At 41.7% G+C, this 21,396-nt stretch overlaps 1 protein-coding gene and 1 long non-coding RNA gene across 2 annotated transcripts; both read right to left on the bottom strand.

Annotated features, from left to right (window-relative positions):
* Positions 1-147: 147 nt before the first annotated feature.
* On the bottom strand, positions 148-1,155 carry LOC307259428. Its single transcript, XR_013845157.1, has 2 exons — positions 645-1,155; positions 148-614 (listed from the first exon to the last, which is right to left on the bottom strand). It is a non-coding gene; the product is annotated as an uncharacterized lncRNA (long non-coding RNA).
* A 4,225-nt stretch (positions 1,156-5,380) lies between these two features.
* sacm1lb (SAC1 like phosphatidylinositide phosphatase b) lies at positions 5,381-21,286 on the bottom strand. The gene is made up of 20 exons (XM_080040001.1): positions 21,252-21,286; positions 20,698-20,795; positions 17,654-17,728; positions 17,372-17,499; positions 16,753-16,902; positions 16,039-16,098; positions 15,261-15,294; positions 14,539-14,640; positions 12,745-12,830; positions 12,515-12,601; positions 12,076-12,144; positions 11,647-11,726; positions 11,173-11,271; positions 10,448-10,586; positions 10,032-10,101; positions 9,836-9,908; positions 9,142-9,235; positions 8,118-8,210; positions 7,972-8,029; positions 5,381-7,649 (listed from the first exon to the last, which is right to left on the bottom strand). The coding sequence occupies exons 1-20, from the start codon at positions 21,278-21,280 to the stop codon at positions 7,513-7,515; spliced, it is 1,761 nt and encodes a 586-aa protein (XP_079896127.1). The 5' UTR covers positions 21,281-21,286; the 3' UTR covers positions 5,381-7,512.
* Positions 21,287-21,396: the final 110 nt, after the last annotated feature.

The raw sequence follows: 21,396 nt of genomic DNA, 5'->3' as shown, positions 1-21,396 counted from the left end.
GAAGTAACAACCAGGGTTGTAGCTGCGACTCAGAACACATACCCCTTTCACACCGCCGCAAAATCGGAGCTAGTTCGGAGCTAGAGCCCTTTTTCTGGGCTGTAAAAAAAACTGTTTAATCCCAGCTACAGGATTGAGCCGGGTTAGAAAATGTGAACCGCCTACGTCAAGGGCCGAGGGAGGGATTATCATGACCAACCAGACAAACTCAAACCTAATGCCCGCCATATTTAAAAACGCCGCTACTACGAGACGTAAACACAACATAATTAGGCTACCGAACATATCGATCAAATCGACCGGCGAAAAATACGCTGTATGAGTCCTGTTTGGTTAACAAAGCAAAGCGAGAGGCAACATGTGTACTTATCTAGCTGCTGTTGTGCATAAAGCTAGCGCTAGCTTAAGCGTTAGCTACGAGAGCAGCAACATCGGGCGACGTGCACAGACGTTTACAGTGAGGTAATGACGTAGCTCTCTTGATGGCTGTGGTCGGTGTGAAACCAACCGGTTCATGGTATCAGGCTGTAACCAGTTTTGAACTGGCCCCAGCACGTGATAGAAACAACAGAGATGGCTGCGGATATGTTGCTTGAGTTTGAGGCGGCTTTGGCCTCAACACTTAATGATTTGGAAGAAGTCACTCAAATCTTTCATTAGCAAGAAAGAGGAATTTTCTGTTTTGCCGACCGACCACTGCAAAAGTTTAATTTACCAGTTAACCTCGCTGTTCCCTAAACGAACAGGGCTTAAAACGTCACCTTGTTCATTGCACTGATTGGTTGTAGTGCTATTCAATTGCGTGCAGTGGTATTTGAAATGCACGTGTAGGTGCCGCACCTTGAGTTGGGAGGGTCTATTGATCGTGGCCAGACCTTATATGGGTCTGGATATCCAGGCTAGAAAAAGGTAGCCTACCTTTTACCTTTGCATTTCAGCGCCCCCCTCTCGTACCCTCATGTCGCATTACCTTTGTATTTTTTTTTATCCCGGCTACGGCCCTTGTTGCATGATGAATAATATAAAAAACTGACAGTGTATGAAATGCAAGAAGTAAACTTTATTACTGCACCAAGGTGCTCTTGTTCTGTGTGTACTTTTTCTGTTTGTTGGTTTTTTATGATCGCCATAAGCGGGAGTATGCACGGCAGCACAATTCAATAAAGTGTTGATTTCAAGCTTAGGTAAATCTAACTTCTCTTCTTATGCCTCTGAATGATAAGCAGTATTACCTAGGTTGTACCTATGTTTTATAATGAAGGAAATGTTTATTGTTCTGTTTACATGTGATGTGCGGTCCGTGTGATGCACTTCCTCACTGATGTGGAGTCTGTCAGCACACCAACCTGTCTGATACACAGGCAAAGACACGTCAAGCTGATGCTCAACCATGCAATTACACAGCAACACTGTACAGGTTTCATGAAAAAGATTGTTTGCATCCAGAAATTCTCTGTCTTTAATCCTTACAAATGTCAGTATGTCAAACTCTAGGTCAGGGGTAGGACTGGCAATGCAAAGGTAGGAAGTTCACTTTATTGACAGTTTTTCCATGTCTCTGTTTTTACAAGAATGACATCTAACTGGTTTGTTTGGCCCCTTTAGTGAGTACTGTGTCTGGTGCAGTGGATGACTCTAGCCCTGCATTCCAAATCACATACTCTTTTTTCTTTCTATTCTACATACTACATCTGACGATAAAAAGAATATATTTAGGATGCAGTAGGCATGCAATTGGGACATACTTTTACTCATTTATTTCATCATAACATTGCGCCTTGAGCTTGCCTCTTGCTTTTATATCCGTCACATCCCCGTTTGTTTTCATATGGAGACTCCGTTGATGTAACGTCACTTCAGGTTCGCACTGGATTATGGGTCAGAATCGCCCAAATAGGATGCTGTTTTCTACACTAAAAATCTTGGCTGGATGTAGTAGACATCCGGGTCTTACTAACCGTCCTTAATCTGTCCACAAGAATCAGGACATCCTAAATCTTTTTTCTACCATACTAAATGGTAGAAAGTATGCAATTTGGAACACAGGGTAGGTAGCTCTTGACTAATAAGAGGCCACAGCCAGGTTGAGACTCTTTCCCAAACTGTAAGCATTGATCATACAAGTAAATCTAGAAGAATTAAAATCATTATAAATACTGCTAAAAGTCTGTAGAGGCTTTAAAAAAAAACAGCAAAGCTATGTGCCTGCAATGGGCGTAGAAAAAAGGTGGTTCAGCTAGCGCAACAATGTAAACAATGCCGGTTTCAGAAAATATTTTAAATATGTGACATGGGACTGGGTATGTATTAAACAAGTTTGATAGTCCATAAGTTGATTTCCAAAACACTTTGAATAGAGAGGTCACCACAGGGAGCTGTTTTAAAACCTGCATTGTTTAGCTGAACACAGTGCTTTAGTCTCTATAGCAGAGACATAAAGGCAGGGACTGCACTGACTAATCCTAGGGTTATTATGGCACAAGGCCTTTGTCTGTGAATGAATTTACCAGTCAAGATTTTCTGTTCTGACTAATAGTGATTTATTATCAACCTACATTATTAAACTGATGTTCATTTTAGTCTTTCATTTTCAACTGTACATTCAAACGAGTTGATAAAGAGTATAAGGAGGAGTGCCATACCCTGTTACAAGCTAGGGGTCTGCTTATCCATAGACAAGTTGAAACTTGAATCCTTCCTGTGGCTCAACGGTGTCATGACTTGTTTGTGGCTATATGGTCTTTAGTGTTGAGAGGAAGCAGCAATGCAACCACACAAGAGAAAAGCAGGTGTCCGATCATTGAGTACACAGACAGGGTGGACTGTACAGGCTGGTTTGTGGTTTCCTCTTTATGTATGGAACACTGCCTGTGCCAAAATGTCTAATTCCTAGAAGTGCACATCACACAGAAGATGCACTGAACATCTTAAGGCATTTAGAAGTGGGCGTACTAGAGAGAAAAACATTTCCAACTCCAAGCCTACCTGCCTGGTATAGAATGAGAATTGATTTATGGAGAAATGATTCACTTCAAAGATAAAAATCAGATAGAACTTTATTCATCGCGGACATTCTTTTGCCAGGTTGCTCCAAAATGACAGAAAAAAATTATAATAATTCAGAAAAATGTAAATATAAATATGAGAAGTGTGATGTAAAATGCAGAGGGTTGTAAAAATACACAGTGTAAAGTAAATATTGCATATTGAAATACTAATACTGCCGATAGTATGATGACTGTCATGTTTAATATAAGGTTGATATTAGTTTATGTAATTGTATATTATGTACAGTATTTAATGTGGTATTACTATATGTGCATTGATTAGTTCAAATGTTTAAATGTTATGAAGGAGCATGGAGTTTTGCATGAAATTTCGGGAAAAGTAGAAAAATGTAAGCAGATATGGCAGCCTTTCCTCGACCATATAGCAGTGCTGAAGTGACTTTCATGACAGCTTTTTGACTTTTTATTTGTTGCTTAATATTTACCTTTAATCTAAAAAGAATCTTAGAAAACCTTTAAAAATATTATACTACTTTTCTGGTCTTAATTTCTCATTAGTGACTCCTATAGAGCAACCTGACACGAATCACAGCACAAAAAACTATGTAGATTTTTGGGAAATGCTTCCTCTCATCTGGGGCTTTCAGCATTCTCTGTCAACACTAGCATAGCATGGCATATTTCTGTACTCTTAATAGCTAGACGGCTTATTCTCCTTGAATGGAAATGAAGCCAACGACCTACTCATATCAACTGGATACGTGACTTGAGCTGCATCCATCTTGAAAATATAACATATCTGAGAAATGGGAAGGAGGAGCAATTTAAGAGGATTTGGAACCCATTCATTTCCTACTTCATTTCTATCAATGCCACCAGGATCATTCCCATTCTGCCATGAAAGCTAGATCACTATGTTGGTTTTCTTGTTGTTGGCGAGTTTATCTGTCTGTTTCTTCCCTGTATTCTTGTGTTATTTTGTATGTATGTCATATATATTTTGAAAATGAAAATAAATTATATTAACAAAAGAAAAAACTGTGCGATGCAAACAATCCAGTGTTAATACACAGCCTAGGGACTGTAAACGGACATGTTGCTCATTACAGTGGGCCCTTTGTTTACCTGTAGGCTATACAAAGCCCGGGCTGTGTATTAACACTGTATTTGTTTTGAGCGCACACACGGTAGGTACATATAACGGATCACTGATTTTGACAAAAAGTGATTCTTCAGAATTGCTGACTCTACTTTAAAGCTGAGGTATGTGATTTCTGATTGGTCAAAGTTAACATAAGCTGTACACTTTGACCAATCAGAGCGAGGCTCCGATTCTCTGTTCTTATTGGCTGTTGGGACTGTCCATTCACTTTGGCACAACTTTGTTGGTTTTAGAGCGTGTCAGGGAAGTACCATAGGGGAGGGACCAAAGAGAACAAGTGGAGCGGTTGAGGTATGCGTTCCAATACCCGTTCAACATGCCCTCGTTCACTTGCCCTCGGGGGAATCCCCGCCGCCATCATAAGTGTCGTTCCAAATGTCTGGAAACTGAAGTGAACTTCGTGATATAGACCCTCGGAGGGCTGAGTGATCAAGTGAACATCCATGGTCACTCCGAGGTGGATGTCACCCACAGTGCATTGTTCGTCTTCTTCTTCTCCTTTTATTTTCCGGTAGACTGTATGCTTTTAGGGACATCGCGGCCACCCGCAGGACAGATATATATATAAATATATTCCAAAATGCCTCAATTAGACTATCCTATTGAACAATCCAGTGAATGTATTGCAGTTTACACATTGCAATACATGGACTATTTAAAACAAATGTTTTTGGTTGAAACTAACATAAATAAGAAAATACGTCGGAGCAAACAATTTACATGTATCAACACTATCTTGATAATCTGAGTTACCGTGTCGAAATTCAATGTTTGTTATGCTATGGAAATGGCTTTCTGCAATATAGGCTACCTTAGCAGAATGTTATAATTCTGTATTATTTGCATTCAGAACTACCTATGTAACTGACGGTCCATTGCGACTACAAGGGCAAGTGGGTTCCATTTAAATCCCCCGCTCCTCCCCCACCCAGTCTCCCTCCGCGCTCCAAGTTCCCTCCGTGCAATGTATGCTGTTACGTCATACCAAGGGCTGAGGGGAGGTGAACGAGGGGAAGTGCAACTACTAATAGAATGCAGTTTTGGATTAAAATCTCTAGCCCAACTGCCATTTTCTCCCCAAATCCTCCTCCCCAGCTTTAAGTGTTGTTCCTAAATGTAACCGAAATCAGTCAATGAGTGAGCCACGATGTTCGGATTACCAGAATATTAACTTTGCACGTAGTTTGTCATATATATTTTATTATAGTTAGTTTCAGTTTATGTTTAAACTCCAAATGCATTCATATTAAGGCATTATGATTCCAGTGTTTTTCCATTGGGGGACAACAGGTCTGTACCACTCATGAATTTGGTTCATACCATATACAAAGAGAACATTCCAAACATAGTGAAAACTAGTGAATCGCTCTTCAAAAAATTCTCTTAAAACTGTTGTGTTCATACTGGGGGTTCTTGAAATGGGAAAGACACACCTACCTTTAAAAAGAGAAGTTAATGATGCATTTGGGTGATCCTTATCAAGCGAAACACTCTTAAGTTTTCTCAATTTACACGACTTATGATCAAACATTGTTAACAATTCAAATATATATTCTTGGAATGTCAGAGATAACACAACATTGATTTAACAGGCAAAATCTGAAATATATCCACATGTATCCATCCTCCAACTCCCATCAAAGCGAGCAGTCATTTAGTTCAGATGGTCCGTGTGCAGCTGAATGATAGCATCCAATACAGCAACACGACTGGATTAAAAAAAAAAGAAAAAAAAAAAAAAGAAAAAAGAAAAGTGGTTGGGTTCGAGGACAAATGGAATTAATGTGATGACCAACATTATATGAAAGAATGACCTCATACACGTGGGCCCCTCCATTCTAAAACACAGCTGCTCTCCTGACACTATTGCTGCTCTACAACAGCAACCCGTAGCCTCACCAAAGCCGCTGTGCCTACTAGATAGTATTCAGATTTAGCAGGTTAGACAACATTGGATATTTTAACAGTACTGTAGCTATGTTTTAAACCTCTGACTATACACTATTTGAGAGCAGCAATGAAATACTCATTTCTGTGCAACAAAAAAGAAGAAGACATAACCTCCACGTGACCAAGGTGATTGACTGGTTGAATTCACCCAATTCATTCCATTTTGTTCTATCAGCCTAGATGCAGTTCTGAACCACGCACTAAGATCATTTAAGTTCATGTCTGCATTCCACAGTATTATTCAACAGTGGCTCTAAATGATGCTAACCTAAGCCTAGTCTGGACTTTCTTCAATCTCCGTAGGGGAGGAGCCCGACCCTGTCTGTTAGTGGAAGGCAGCCCCCTGATTGGTTCATGTAGTCGTCAATCTAGCCTCCAGTCAGACCGGACCCTGCCCACTTTCCGTCCGTGAGTGGAAGGCAGCCCCTGATTGGTTGTAGTAGTCGTTGACGTCAACATAGATCGACGAATAGACTTGTGAGATTTTGCTGGTCTCGCCAGGCTAGATTGACGACTACATGAACCAATCAGAAGCTGCCTTCCACTGTAAGGGACAAATGTAAGCTCTGAACGTGGACCATGATTGGCCCAGTCATTTTTTGACTGACCCTTTTCCCCATGATTGGAGGAAGTCCAGACCGATCTGCAGTGGAAAAATGAATGTGCAAGACCAGGCTGGTCTCACCAGGTTACTGATAACAACTAACATTTGAAGTGATAAAATACTGCTCAAATGCATCATTCAACATGTTGCCAATAGGACTGAGGACTTCCAATGATACCCTGTCTGTAGAACTAAGATGGTGGCAGAAGCCTTTGGAAGAGGAAACCTCATGGACCGGTACTAGTCTTGAAATGGAGACTTTCAAACAGGCAGTGCTTCACCTGGACAGAGCATCTGTACTGTGAAGACATACTGGCAAAGGCAACAAACAAACAAAAAGAAAGGCAAATGAACAGAACATATAGTAAATAATTTACAGCTGTGCCGTGTCATCACAACAGCTGAATGTGATCCCTATGAATCCCTATGCAGTGGGACAAACTGCAAGTTTACATTAAGGTCCCACAGCATTCTTCTTGTGAAATCAGGAACAATGCCATCCAGTAGAAGCCACTCTAGAGGTTTGGTGTCCAGTAAGAAGCTGTGGACAGACAGTCCTGTCCACGTGACACTGTCTGCAGTGTGGACAGCAGCAGGCCCCGTGCACTCCCTCTCTCAAGTCTTTCCTCCACTGTGGTGCACGAGGCCTGGCCCTGGCTCCAGCCTCCAGCCTGCTGTTAGTACAGGCTCCAGGCCTGGGGCTGCTGGTGCTGGGGGTAAAGGGATGGAGAGCCAGAGGATGAGGTGTTGAGCTCTCCAGGGCCAAGCTGCTTTCCACACACACACATTCAGTCCAGCTTCTCCTTCTGGACCAACTTGGGAGCGTCGACAAAGTCCAGTCCGTTGAAGAGGATGAGGCCGCCGGTCACCACACTGGCTGTTCCCCAGAACACAACGTAGGCCAGGGTCTCAGTCCACGTGTCACCTGACAGGGAAGAGCAGGGCACACTGTGTTACAACACATTCTGCAACCGCCAAATATGCATTGGAAAAAATAAAACTAATGTAAACAAATCTAATTGGAGTAGGTTATATTAGTCAGTGTGAGTGTTATCGTGGTGCACCCATGTGTGCGGCCCATGCTACAGGTGTTTTTGTTGTGAGTTGGCGTGCCTCATGCACACAGTTTAAGGGTAGCCTATAGTCAGATAAAACTAACGCCCCTGCAAGTTGATCGGGCAGCTAAAGCAAGTTAGCCCAGCCTGTGGTGTAAGATAAGTCATCTGTTAATGTGAGTTGAGTCTTACCAGCCATCAGCAGGCAGATGATGCACATGGAGAATGCTACCACCATGACGATAGGCAACTGGAGAAAGCAAGAGAACATCAGTCACAAGTCAGACAACTTTAGACAAAGAGAAAGTCATCAGTGAATCTTCTTGAACCCTTCTTACCGTCAGGAACTTCCAGTCTTTGGGGTCCTGCAGTGTGGTGGTCCAGTCCCCTTCATCCACAGCATAGTTCCCCAGGAACAAATCAATGGAGTCCTGCATTCAAACCATAGATAGTATATAAAATGGATGTAGCATCAGGGCTGACCTCAGTTATTCAGACTGCATCCCATTCTCCTGACTTATGCGCGTCGCCGTCTTGTGAGATTTTCACTCCGCTTCACTCCTCTTGCCGAAAAAAGGGCATCGATGTGACGACGTGGGGAGGGAGATACGCCCATCTAGCTGACGTATACCTCTGAGGCAAAGTGAGGGACAACGGGCGGAGAGCTGTCACTCAAGAGATCGCGCCCCTAATTATTCATACATTTTAACCTCCAAAAGAATAAAAACTAGCATGGTACAAAAAAATTCATCCCACTCAGTGTTGTCATGGAGATATGACCTAAACATACAGACTAGAATGGTTTTGTGGACCAGGCCGTAAATAGGTTTAATAAGACTTTGAAAACGGCCTGATTAAGAAGTGAGTCAACGAAAAATTGCTCACTTTTGGTACCACCTCCTAGTGGCCACCGGCAGCTACTGCAATGTTTGTCACTTCCTTATTGGATGCTGGTAGAAATCACTGTGGTTGGGGCTTGATTCAAAACACAGCAACTATTCACTCCTCTTTTAACAGCTACTTTTTTCTGATCTTTTTGCACTTGAATGTATCTGTAATTAGTGTTGGGACTGTTAATCAAAAAAAGTAATACATTACTCGTTAACTATTTTCAAAAGTTATATTATTACTGTATACTTATTACTCATTACTCTTTACTTGTTGCTTTCCATTACATCACAGAAAATTGGTCCTTAGCCTACTCCTCAAAATACAGGCCTTGTATGTGGGGCTGCCTTGACCGCAGTCATGTGCGCCTGTGAATGCACATCTTAAGCCCCTCTTTTTTTTAAATATTCAAAAAAAGAAAGACCCTTGAGGGACCATGTGGTATCCACACAGACTCTGGCGGTTTGGACCCACCTGTCTGAAACCATCGGAGAAGTTGTTTTTGTAATATCGGATCATGGAGTTCCAGCCGTCCATCAGAAGCCCAACCTGTGTCCTCTTCCCTGTCCTGCAATGTCAACATGTGGAGTACGCTTTAGTATTCTAGACTTCAACACAGCACACAACATGACTAATGATTAATCATTCTGTTTCAGGTGAAGAGTGGGTCCAAGCAACTGAACCGTGGGGTCAGAAGACGTGAACAGTCAGGGTAAAGTCGATGGGCATTTGGAATGTATTGTTGTTCCTGATGGTGGCACTAGAGAGCAGGTCAAAATAACTTGCCTTGCGTTCCAATCCCCATACTTCCTGCTATTTAGTATGCCAGAAAAAGATTTAGGATGTCCCAATACATGCACGTCAATCTTAGTATGCTGAAAATACACAAATGCCCCACTAACTCCAATAGCATTTAGCAGTATTCGGTAATATTATTATTATAGTATTCAGTATATCTCGAGATAATGAAAAAATAACTTCCGTTTCTGATTTTTTTTCTCTCCCATGGCCCTAAAACTCTTCTGTACTTTAGTATATAGTGTAGTAAAAAGAAAGAGTATGTGATTTGGAACGGAGGGTTGCTGTCATCAGGATTCATCATGCTACACTGTCTGCTTGTCAGTGGCAGGTACGTGTTTAGCTAGACGTTGGCCGTGTGCAAACCCACCTGGTGAAGTCAGTCTTCAAGGCTCCAGTGCCGGCGTACTGCTTGGCACAGGCATCAGCATTGTCTGCCCAGGCTGGAGGTCAACGGTCGGGGGAAGGGGACAATATAGGAAACAAAGCTTTAATGTAAGCGTGCGGAAGGTTTTTAGTGCAAAGCAAACTACTATGGGCCAAGTGTTGTGTCGGGGAGAGCCCACCGTTCTTGTAGGTCTTCTCAAAGTCTGCCTGCTCCTCAATCGGCTGGCCTGGGTGGAGGACTCCCATTCTCTGCAGGCACGCGCACACACGAACACACACACACACACACAAAAACCCCAGTCAGTTCTCTCTCCCCTTATGACGTCACAAGGGCTTAAAAAGACATGCTCTAAAACGGAGCGTTTCAGACATAGGGTAAACAGAGGAGATTCAGCAATGATATGGTGATACATATTAAGGATTTTTTTGGACAATACACCATGAAAACAGTTTTTCTAGGTGAAACCCAAACTACAATTTGGAACCTTCTGAAAATGAGCATAATATGTGACCTTTAAGAACATGAATTGAGGTGAGCACAGCTTTTTTTTTTTTGTTGCTTGTTTCCATTATTGTGTCCAGCACATGTCCTTACCCTCAGCTGGGACTGGAGTGAGATTCGAGCTAGCAGGTTCTGGATGACGTTGGTACGGTCCAGACAGTCCATGCAGTTACTGCGAAACGTGCCCTCCTGACTCAACAGCACCTTCCCATCTGAATCCACCAGGAAATATCTGAATACACACACACACACACACACACACACACACACACACACACACACACACACACACACACACACACACACACACACACACACACACACACACACACACACACACACACACACACACACACACACACACACACACACACACACACACACACACACACACACACACACACACACACACACACACACACACACACACACACACACACACACACACACTTTTGGTTTAGTGTACAAACATACACTATGTAATATTATAGAGACTGTTACTATATAATATCTCAACACACACACACACACACACACACTTTTGGTTTAGTGTACAAACATACACTATGTAATATTATAGAGACTGTTACTATATAATATCTCAACACACACACACACACACACACACACTTTTGGTTTAGTGTACAAACATACACTATGTAATATTATAGAGACTGTTACTATATAATATCTCAACACACACACACACACACACACTTTTGGTTTAGTGTACAAACATACACTATGTAATATTATAGAGACTGTTACTATATACTATCTCAACACACACACAAACAATGTGAAAAAAGCACACTGACCCAAATTCATCCTGCATCTCAGCGACCATGTCCACCAAGATCTGCAAGCGGTGCCACCTCATACGACTGCATTCCTTGTGGAAGTCAAAGGCTATGTACCTGCAGGAAGGCAAACATACAACATATATATTGGTAAGCCTCATATTGACCCCACCTGGAACTTGGCTATATACAGCTCCGCAGAAAATTAAGGGACCACTCCAAATATTCAGTGTCTCTCGTTTGACTATTTATAGGCATATGTTTGAGTAGAAAGAACATTTTGGTGTTATAATATAAAACTACTGACAACATTTCTACCAAATTCCAATACATTTTTTTGTCATTAAGAGCATTTTTAATAAGTTATGTAGAGATGAAGATTTGAGAAAAATCCAGACTGGTGTCTTAATGTTTTCCGGAGCTGTATATAATACACTGAGACAACCCAGACACATGTGAGGGCTCCAGGACTGAACTGGTGGTGAATCTCACTTGATCATGCCGTTACCCAAGCTGGTCACCATCTTGTCAAAGGCCAGCTCCAGTGGCTTCTCTGAGCCCTTTTGGTTGATCTGTGGAAAGAAAAATAATAATAAGAGAACTCAGAATGCAAAAATCATGCAAACAGCCATACACATGTAGCAATCCTTGGGCATGGTGTGATGTCATTTGGGAAATCAGTATCTAGCTGGCACATTGATGAAATTGAGCAAAGGTTAATTAAAAAGGTGTAGAAATGGGTACAATACATTCATATAATAAGTAAAAGGTTGGGGGGGAAAAAGTTAATTTTAAATATGAATATGATAAGAGTAAAATATATTCACAGCGTAGTTAGTTTGTATGTGTCGTATCAAATGTAAGTAATATTAGGTTAACGTCATATGTGTTGTATAAAAAGTCAAAATATTTCCATCTTACCAAGTTCAAAATGACTTGTCTTCCATAGAGAATAACCTGGGAGTCAAAGTGCCTCTGGAATCCATCCAACTAACCAGATTAAAACACAGAAGAAGAAAACTGCATGAAAAGTGAAGAGGAATTGTCCCTGCGTTCCAAATCACATACTAAAGTACAGAAGAGTTTTAGGGCCACACGAGAGAGAATCTTTTTGGAAAAAGGAAGATTTTTTTTATTCATTATGTTGAAAAATGTCAAGAATAAAGATGAACACTCCAAAATGCTATTGGAGTTAGTGGGTCATTGATTGTAATTTCAACATGCTACAATTGACGTGCATGTATTTGGGACATCCTGAATCTTTTTCTGGCATACTAAATAGTAGGGAAGTATGGGGATTGGAACGCAGGGAAAGTTAGACACACACACACACACAGGGCCTTGAGTAAAGGCAGCTTACATGGTTCACTGTTTTGGAGATCTGTGGTTTGGGCTTGTACTTGAGATTGGGCCTCTGGGACCAATAAAGGGGGATGGATCCTCTTGTCTATGGAGTAAAAAGAGCATAGTGAATCAACACACCACCATCCTGCTTTAATGAACCGATACCTCTATTAAAACATATTCAACATGTACAGGTTGAGAATGCTGGACTCAAATCTCTCCCGTAGCATCATAGCTTTGGCTCACCTGGACAAACGAGGCCTTGGCACTGTTGTACTGCACTACTTGCTCCGTTTCCACATAGTTAGCCACATGGCCCTCTGAATCAATGCCTGCAGACACACACACACAAAAACAAGTGTTTGACAAGTAGCGACAACAACTAGCCTTTAAATTGACTTAATGTCCACTGGATGTGCCTGTATAGCAGATTGGTTTTATCTGTACAGCAGGTTAGTTTAATGAACATCAATTGAATGTTTAGAAATGAAACTAAAATGTAAAAGATACATTTCATTTGTTACAGTTTTTTCTTTCCATACAAAAATAGAATAACTACTTTTGGTCATAAAGGAGCTGCAAAAGTGTGTGTTTTCACTAAGCAATACTGCAAAGGTGTCTGCTGAAGATCACAAGACACTGGACTTGGGACAATAGAGCTAGATCCACCCTGTGTTCCAAATCACATACTCTTTCTTTTTAATACACTACATACTAAGGGGCTGTTTATACGACAACACGATGCATACGCAAAAATATTTTCGCGGATGCACTATATCATTTACATGAAAACAGCAAACGCAGGCATGAAACCGCAAGTTTTTGAGATCTACTCCCAGGGAGGATTTTTTGGAAAACACAACGGTTTTGGTTTCTTGTAAACACCGAAACCATTTTCCCTGGTAACGCTGACGTCACGGCTCCACTTCACACATGCATAGTCTATAACATTTGCTGTCAAAGTACCCACACGCGAGTTATAAAGTTAGAAGACAACATAACATGCACGGTGTCTCCGCGGCACCATCACTGTGATCAGCGGAGAGTGTCGTGCAGGGCTCAAATATAACACTCGCCAATTTAGTCTAAGCGATTAGTAAGTTATTGAGACCACCGGCCACTTTGTCTGGGGAAAGATTTGTGCTCTGCCGGTTTTTCTAGCAAAATAAACGTGTGTAGCTTCTATATGCCAGGGACACGGCTCTCTCTACATTAAAAACACTATCCATAGTTCAGCGCGCAGCGGTTAAGTTACTATTCAACAAAAGGAGCATTAAGGCTACGGCTTCACAGTAAAAGCATTTCACTGGCTAAACATTAATGGCATTTCACTGGACAAACGTGAGTTGACTTTTATTTTGAAGTACGCCTAACAGGAAGGTAGCCGCTCACAAAGCCCCTTCACTATCAGCATGTCTTCTGTTTTCACAAGTTCAATGTGGTGGAATAAGAGGACAGAAAGCTTGTCATTTACAATATTTGTAACCCCAAGCTTACACCAACCGCTTTATGAACGTTAGTGGCATTAACTTTCGGTTACAGTAAGGTTTTATGCATCGAATTGTACCGGAAGAGCTATCTACTAGGCTAAGTGTCACCGCTGACTATTGGCTTGACATGCTTACTACAGCGATTTCGTCCCGTTTCCTCTGAAAACATGTGTACGAGTGAAGATTTCAAATAAATTGCGTCCGAACGGGTTTTTTTTTTCTAACCAAAAAAATGAAAACTGTCACGTTTTCACCGTGTAAAGTGCCCCTAAGGTACAGAAAGGTTTTAGGGCCACAGGAGAGAAATAAAATCAGATAAGGAAGATTTTGCATTTTCATTATGTCGAGAAATGTCAAAAATAAAGATGAATACTCCAAGATGCCATTGGAGTTAGTGGGGCATTTATCCATTTTCAGCACACTGCAATTGACGTGCATGTATTGGGACATCCTACATCTTTTTCTGGCACACTGAATAGCATGGAAGTATGGGTATTGGAACGCAGGGCCAGTGTTGATGAGTGGTGAGCAGAGCAGGCAGCAGTGTTACCTCTGACGTAGTAGCGAACCCCGGCCCTGAAACAGCTCCTCCTGGAGATAATACTCCATTCAAACACCTTTCCATTGATACAGCTGGACTTCAGGATGATGACTGGTCAAACAGTGTTAAGACACCAACAGTACAGACATGGTACAGTAAGACCTCAGTCCTATATACAGTACATAAGAATATAACATGCGGGGCGCCCTTAGCTCTCAGTTGGTAGGGCGTCCCCCCCCCCCCCCCCGGGCCAGGCCCAGCAGCAGACTCGGGTTCGATTCCCACCCGCGGTCGTTCTCTGCATGTCACTCCCCTCTCTGCCCCATTTCACCTCTGGCTCTCTGCACTATCAATAAAGCATAAAAATGCCAAAAAAAAAATATAAAAAAAAAATATATATATATAATAATATAACATGCACCAAGAAAGAAAACACATTAATAATGCCTACTCGGCAAGCATTCCTCAAGTTCTGTCTTTCAAATACTTCCATAGCACTATATTGTAGTCTGGTGTTGTTTTTGTACATGTGACTTGCAGCTAATGGTCATCCAGGCCATGATGCCTCTTGACTAGCATGGCACAGTTAATATCATAACTCTGATAATAAAGACATAAAGGTTCCAATAAACAAAAGATAAGATGGTGAGATGGGCCAGACATCAACGATCTCACACTATAAATAAGAAGGAACAAAAGGTGGCAGTTTGACAACAACAAGAAAAGGATACAGCCATGGATGACCGGAAACACAAACTTGTGTAGCTGGAAGATGAAAGCATTGTTGGTGACAAATACAGTTGGCTTTTTAAACACACTAAAGCCCTCCAGTGTCTGAAATAGGACAGTAATGCCTCGTTTCCACCCAGTGGGTTGGGTCGGCTCAGAGCGGGTCAGTGCAGTCCGAGGCTTATAATGTAATCACTTGCTATCTGTCCTAGCTGGCTACTATAGGCTAGCTGCTAGCTGCCCTACATGTCTCCTCTCCTGTCGTGTACAGTATGTTTAAAGTAACAACCCCAACAACCAAAACAACTGGGTGAGCTTAGAGAATGTATGGACATTTCATTAAGTGTTTTCGGATCTGTGATGCAAATCAACAAAGAGAGCCAGAGAAGGCTGCACGCGGCGAGAAAAGTCCCGGAGAGTTTGGGAGTAATATACAACAGAATCAGTGGCCGGCAGTCTGCCGACGTCACCTTTTAGCATCGGCTCAGCTCGCTTGGAACCTAGAGTGAGGCAATACCAATAAAGCAGCCACTACCAGGCAGGTACCATGATTTTGCGGTGGAAACGCAAAAAATGTGAGTTGAGTCGAGCTGATACCACGCAGTGGAAAAGCGCCATTATCGTGGTACCCTTTCCAACTTTTGAAAGTGGAAATGCAAATAAAAGCGTGCCAAGACGAACCGACCCACTCAGTGGAAACAAGGCTAATATATAGGCAACGTATTCCATAATTAGAGGGAAATATCAATGCAATGAATGAGAAGAGTAATTATGTCTTACCTCTGGCTGTGCCATGAGGTCCCTCAACATGTGTCCATTCCAGACGAAACGCTGATCAGCCTGGAACAAGGACAGTTACCACATGTTAATATAAACCAAATACAAAAGACAAAAAAATTATTCATTTTTTTTTTTAAATATGTATTTTGCTGCCGCCAGTAATGTTGACTTGACTTAAAATCACATGCATTGCAAGCTTCACATTAAAATAGACTTAAATGTAGATGGATAAGACATGGTCTTTAATTGGCTTTCATGCCATAATTTGCCACAACGCCTCTTAGCACTCAGTGGACTGGAGTAGATCCTGAAATCCTCTTTTGAACTGAATCCATGAAAACATTTTGTATCGGGAATCGTTTTGTATCGAAAAGATCGATTTTTAATCAAATTGTGACCCCAGGAGTCAGAATTGAATCGTGGGATTCCAAAAGATTGACAGCTCTAGGTGTGACCCACACTGGCCGACTGTAAGGAGCATGAACAGAGAAATACTTAATAAAAAGACTGGATATGAAGGAGGTTCAACCCAGTGCAAGAAAAAGTCACCCTGGTTCCCGTCTTGGTCAATCGTGCCGAATCTTTCACATCCGCATTGTGATGCCTCTTAAAATGGGGAAATGTCCACACTTCCAATATACGGTATATATACATACAGCAGTGTGGTATAAACAGTACATGTGTTAAATAGATTATCTGCAGTATCATTGCTACCCTCTCCAGAAGGCTCATCTCCTGGAACTCAGGGCTGGTGTTGGCCAGGCGCTGCAGGCTGTGGGTCAGGTCGTAGTCTGTGGCAAAGTAGAAGGCGTCTGTATGGAGCACGTTGTTGATCATGGACAGGAAGGTCTTGTTGTCCTGCATCTGAAAACACATCCAGCACCACATTGAGACAGAACACACACTGACCGCTGGAGGGAGATGACTGTTTCCATCTCATTTCACTCTCTGTCAGCAGGGACAGTCACCCTGCGTTCCAATTCACATACTTATCTTTATACTATACTACATACTAAAGTACAGAAGAGTTTTAGGGCCACAGGAGAGAAAAAAAAATCACATAAGGAAGTTTTTTTTCATTATGTCGAGAAATGTCAAGAATAGAGACGAATGCTGTTGGAGTTAGTGGGGCATCTAGGTATTTTCAGCATACTACAATTGACATGCATGTATTGGGACATCCTAAATCTTTTTCTGGCATACTAAATAGTAGGGAAGTATGGGTATTGGAACGCAGGGACAGTAACCTATAGAGACTTTGAAGAGGTTCTAGTTAAGGTACTTGTTCATCCATCAGTAGTTATAGCATGATGGAACCCCATAAAGATCCCACCTGGTTGTCTGTGAGGTGGAGGATTGTCTTCTTATAGGAGATGATGTCAAAGTCCAGAGCCTTCCACACAGCATGGCCCAGGAGATCTCCAACCTTCTTCTTCTTTGTGATGACCACTAGGTACATGCCTGACACAGAGAAGAACGCACAGCAGAGCAACACACACACACTGATCAAATCAACACTTCTAGAACAGCTGGCTCATTGCCGTACAGTGAGTCCATTCTTTGTCCAGGGCTGACGCAACGATAATCTTCATGCATTAAGATAATGGATGTTTACCTGCCACCAGACGTATAGTGCCCATGATGCCACATATTGGCCTGGTCTCAGCAGATCCAGGGATGTCCCTCCGCACTGAGGACCAGAGCAGGGGAACAGATAGTGGTTAGTGCCGCACAAACACCATTGCAATTGGTCAGTTTGTCAACATATACAGGTGAAACTCGAAAAATTAGAATATCGTGCAAAAGTTCATTTATTTCAGTAATTCAACCTAAAAGGTGAAAATAATATATTATATAGAGTCATTACATTCAAAGTGAGATATTTCAAGCCTTTATTTGTTATAATTGTGATTATTATGGCTTACAGCTTATGAAAACCCCAAATTCAAAATCTCATAAAATTAGAATATTACATAGAATCAATAAAAAAAAAGATCTTAAATACAGAAATGTCAGCCCTCTAGAAAGTATAATCATGCATATGTGCTAAGTACTTGGTTTGGGCCCCTTTTGCATGAATTATTGCCTAAATGCGGCGTGGCATGGACGCTATCAGCCTGTGGCACTGCTGAGGTGTTATGGAAGCCCAGGTTGCTTTGATAGAGGCCTTCAGCTCGTCTGTATTGTTGGGTCTGGTGTGTATCATCTTCCTCTTGACAATAGTCCATAGTTTCTCTATTGGGTTCAGGTCAGGAGAGTTGTCTGGCCAATCAACACAGTAACACCATGGTCAGTCAACCAGTTACTTGTGGTTTTGGCACTGTGGACAGGTGTCAAGTCTTGCTGGAAAAAGTAATTCAGCATCTCCATAAAGCTTGTCAACAGACAGGAGCATGAAGTGCTCTAAAATAAAATCTCCTGGTAGACAGCTGTGGTGACTTTGGACTTGATAACACAGTGGACCAACACCATCAGATGACATGGTGCCTCAAATCATCACTGACTGTTGAAACTTGACAGTGGTCTTCAAGCCCCTTGGATTGTGTGCCCCTCCACTCTTCCTCTAGACTGTGGGACCTTGATTTCCAAATGAAACGCATCATTTAATTTGGATCAGTGATGATTTGAGGTATCATGTCATCTGCTGCTGTTGGTCCACTGTGTTATCAAATCCAAAGTCACCACAGCCATCTACCAGAAGATTTGAGAGCACTTCATGCTTCTGTCTGTTGACAAGCTTTATGGTGATGACAATTTCCATTTCCAGCAAGACTTGGCACCTGCCCACAGTACCATAAACCACTGGTAACTGGTTGACTGACCATGGTATTACTGTGCATGAATGGCCAGACAACTCTCCTGACCTTAACTCCATAGAGAAACTATGGAGTAATGTCAAGAGGAAGATGATACACACCAGACCCAACAATACAGACGAGCTGAAGGCCACTATCAAAGCAACCTGGGCTTCCATAACACCTCAGCAGTGCCACAGATTGATAGCATCCATGCCACGCCACATTGAGGCAAGAATTCATGCAAAAGGGGCCCAAACCAAGTCCTTAGCACATATGCATGATTATACTTTCTAGAGGGCCGACATTTCTGTATTTAAAAACCTTTTTTTATTGATTTTATGTAATATTCTATTTTTCTGAGATTTTGAATTTGGGATTGTTATAAACTGTAAGCCATAATAATCACAATTATAACAAATAAAGGCTTCACATATCTCACTTTGCATGTAATGAGTCTGTATAAGATATTATTTTCACCTTTAAAGTTGAATTACTGAAATAAATGAACTTTTGCACGATATTCTAATTTTTCAAGTTTCACCTGTATATCATTGGAATGTATTTTTTTTTATTTATTTTTTTTATTCTTCCGGACAATTACACAACATACACAATTTTCTCTTTGCATATTCATACATATTACTTTGTGTTATCGTCCGAAGGGTGGCAGGAGAAGCCAAAGGCTTATCAGGTCCCGCCCCCACTGCCATAAGATTCAGATACACAGCTACTGATACAGTTAAAACATTTTTTATTTTATTTTTTTTAAGAAGATGCATTCCAATACACAGACAATTTTAGGTCTCCTTATTCATTGCCAGTGTACAACAGACATGGTTTCCATTTTCCTCTCTGCCTGTGACAATGCAGATAGTGATATGGCCTTGTCCATTTCTTCTCTGGTAGTCTAAACACATCTGCAAAAGTATTCAAAACAGTCAGTGTGTCTGCTGACCTCGGCTGCAGGCCCATAACATGCAGTGTATTTACAAAGTCAGTGAATGAGTTTTTTTTTTAAAGTATATCAATGTTCGCTTACTAAAGAACTAACGCAATATAACTTACTAATTGATGGAAAATCTGACAATCACACTTGTGTTATTATAATGCATGAAAACGCTCTAGTCAACAATATTAACTGGAGAGACTTCCAAAAAAAATCAAATGTTAATACAAATTAGGGCCGACCGATCTGGATTTTTTGGGGGCTGATGCTGATTATAGGCAGATCAAATTACTGATTAATAGGCCGATTATTTTTAATTTTTTTGCCAAAAAAATATAAATTATTTTTTTGAACCCTTAAATAAAGATTCACAAATACTTTTTCAAAAATGTGTAGAGGAACTTTTTCTTTATTATAATATACATTGTCTCAAAAATTAAGTGTTACAAATATGTCTAAAATGACATGGGGCATTTTTAAACTCAAACATTAAGTATTTTACCTTACTGCAAGTCATTAACAGTCAAGAGATGACCACTGCCTCTGCTATTGGTTGCAGGTGGAACTGTCAATGTAGTGTAAATGCATCCAATGTATTACAAGTTCAACGCACACCTGCTGCAACAATGATTGCGGTTTACACCATGGCGGTATTGCGTTTATTGTCACAGCCCTACATGCATACACTCCTGAATAGTGCTGCACACACAGACTTTAGTGTGTTCTCATTCAACTACGTGTGTGTGTGTGTGTGTGTGTGTGTGTGTGTGTGTGTGTGTGTGTGTGTGTGTGTGTGTGTGTGTGTGTGTGTGTGTGTGTGTGTGTGTGTGTGTGTGTGTGTGTGTGTGTGTGTGTGTGTGTGTGTGTGTGTGTGTGTGTGCGCTGGAGCCCAGTCACGTCCTACCCCGTGCTTACCTGTGAGAGTCATCTCAGTGGACACTCTGTCAATAGCCAGGACATCCGAGGCGCCATCATCCAGGGCCTCTATGTAGAACTTCTCTGGTGTGGTGCGCCTAGTGCACAGACAGAGACACAAGCTGTTCATCAGTAATAATCACATTTACATGAAGCACAGAGCAGCAGCTGTGTTAGAGAGAGGGCTGACACACTAAATACCCTGTTAGCTACCTGAGCTAATGGAACCCTGTAGCACACGTCGAAGTAGCTAGTTCCAAAATAGACCACAACATGTAGCTTCACTTACGAGCACAGGAAAAGTATGTCAATGGCATGCTCTTACAAGTCAGCTTGTATTCAAAAGGCTAAAATGTGACGAGAACTTTCCCTGTGGTCAGGTGTTGGATCGGTTGCATGGCCGGAGCGCTAACAGCGCAGAATGTAACGCGTTTAGCGGAAATACCGTTAGCCACGTCAATGTAAAGCCACTACAAACACTGTCTGACTCTTCATTCACTATGAGCCTAGATATAAAGAGATGTGATGTTACGATGTTTATCTGTAGCACTTACAAGCTGAAACTCTCGTAGGTGGCCGCCATCTTTCCTCCCGTTTGACCTGAGTGACGTGTCAACCCGGCTCCTTCCCAGCAGCCCTCAGTGCGGCGCGTGCACAGGCGCGTGAACCTGCTCTGCTCTTTTTCTTCTTTTTTCAAAG

The sequence above is a fragment of the Ammodytes marinus genome, assembly GCF_949987685.1.
Source record: "Ammodytes marinus genome assembly, chromosome: 13".
Lineage (NCBI taxonomy): Eukaryota > Metazoa > Chordata > Actinopteri > Uranoscopiformes > Ammodytidae > Ammodytes > Ammodytes marinus.
Note: the sequence above shows the minus strand (reverse complement) of the source record. Positions and strands in the feature narration are given on the sequence as shown.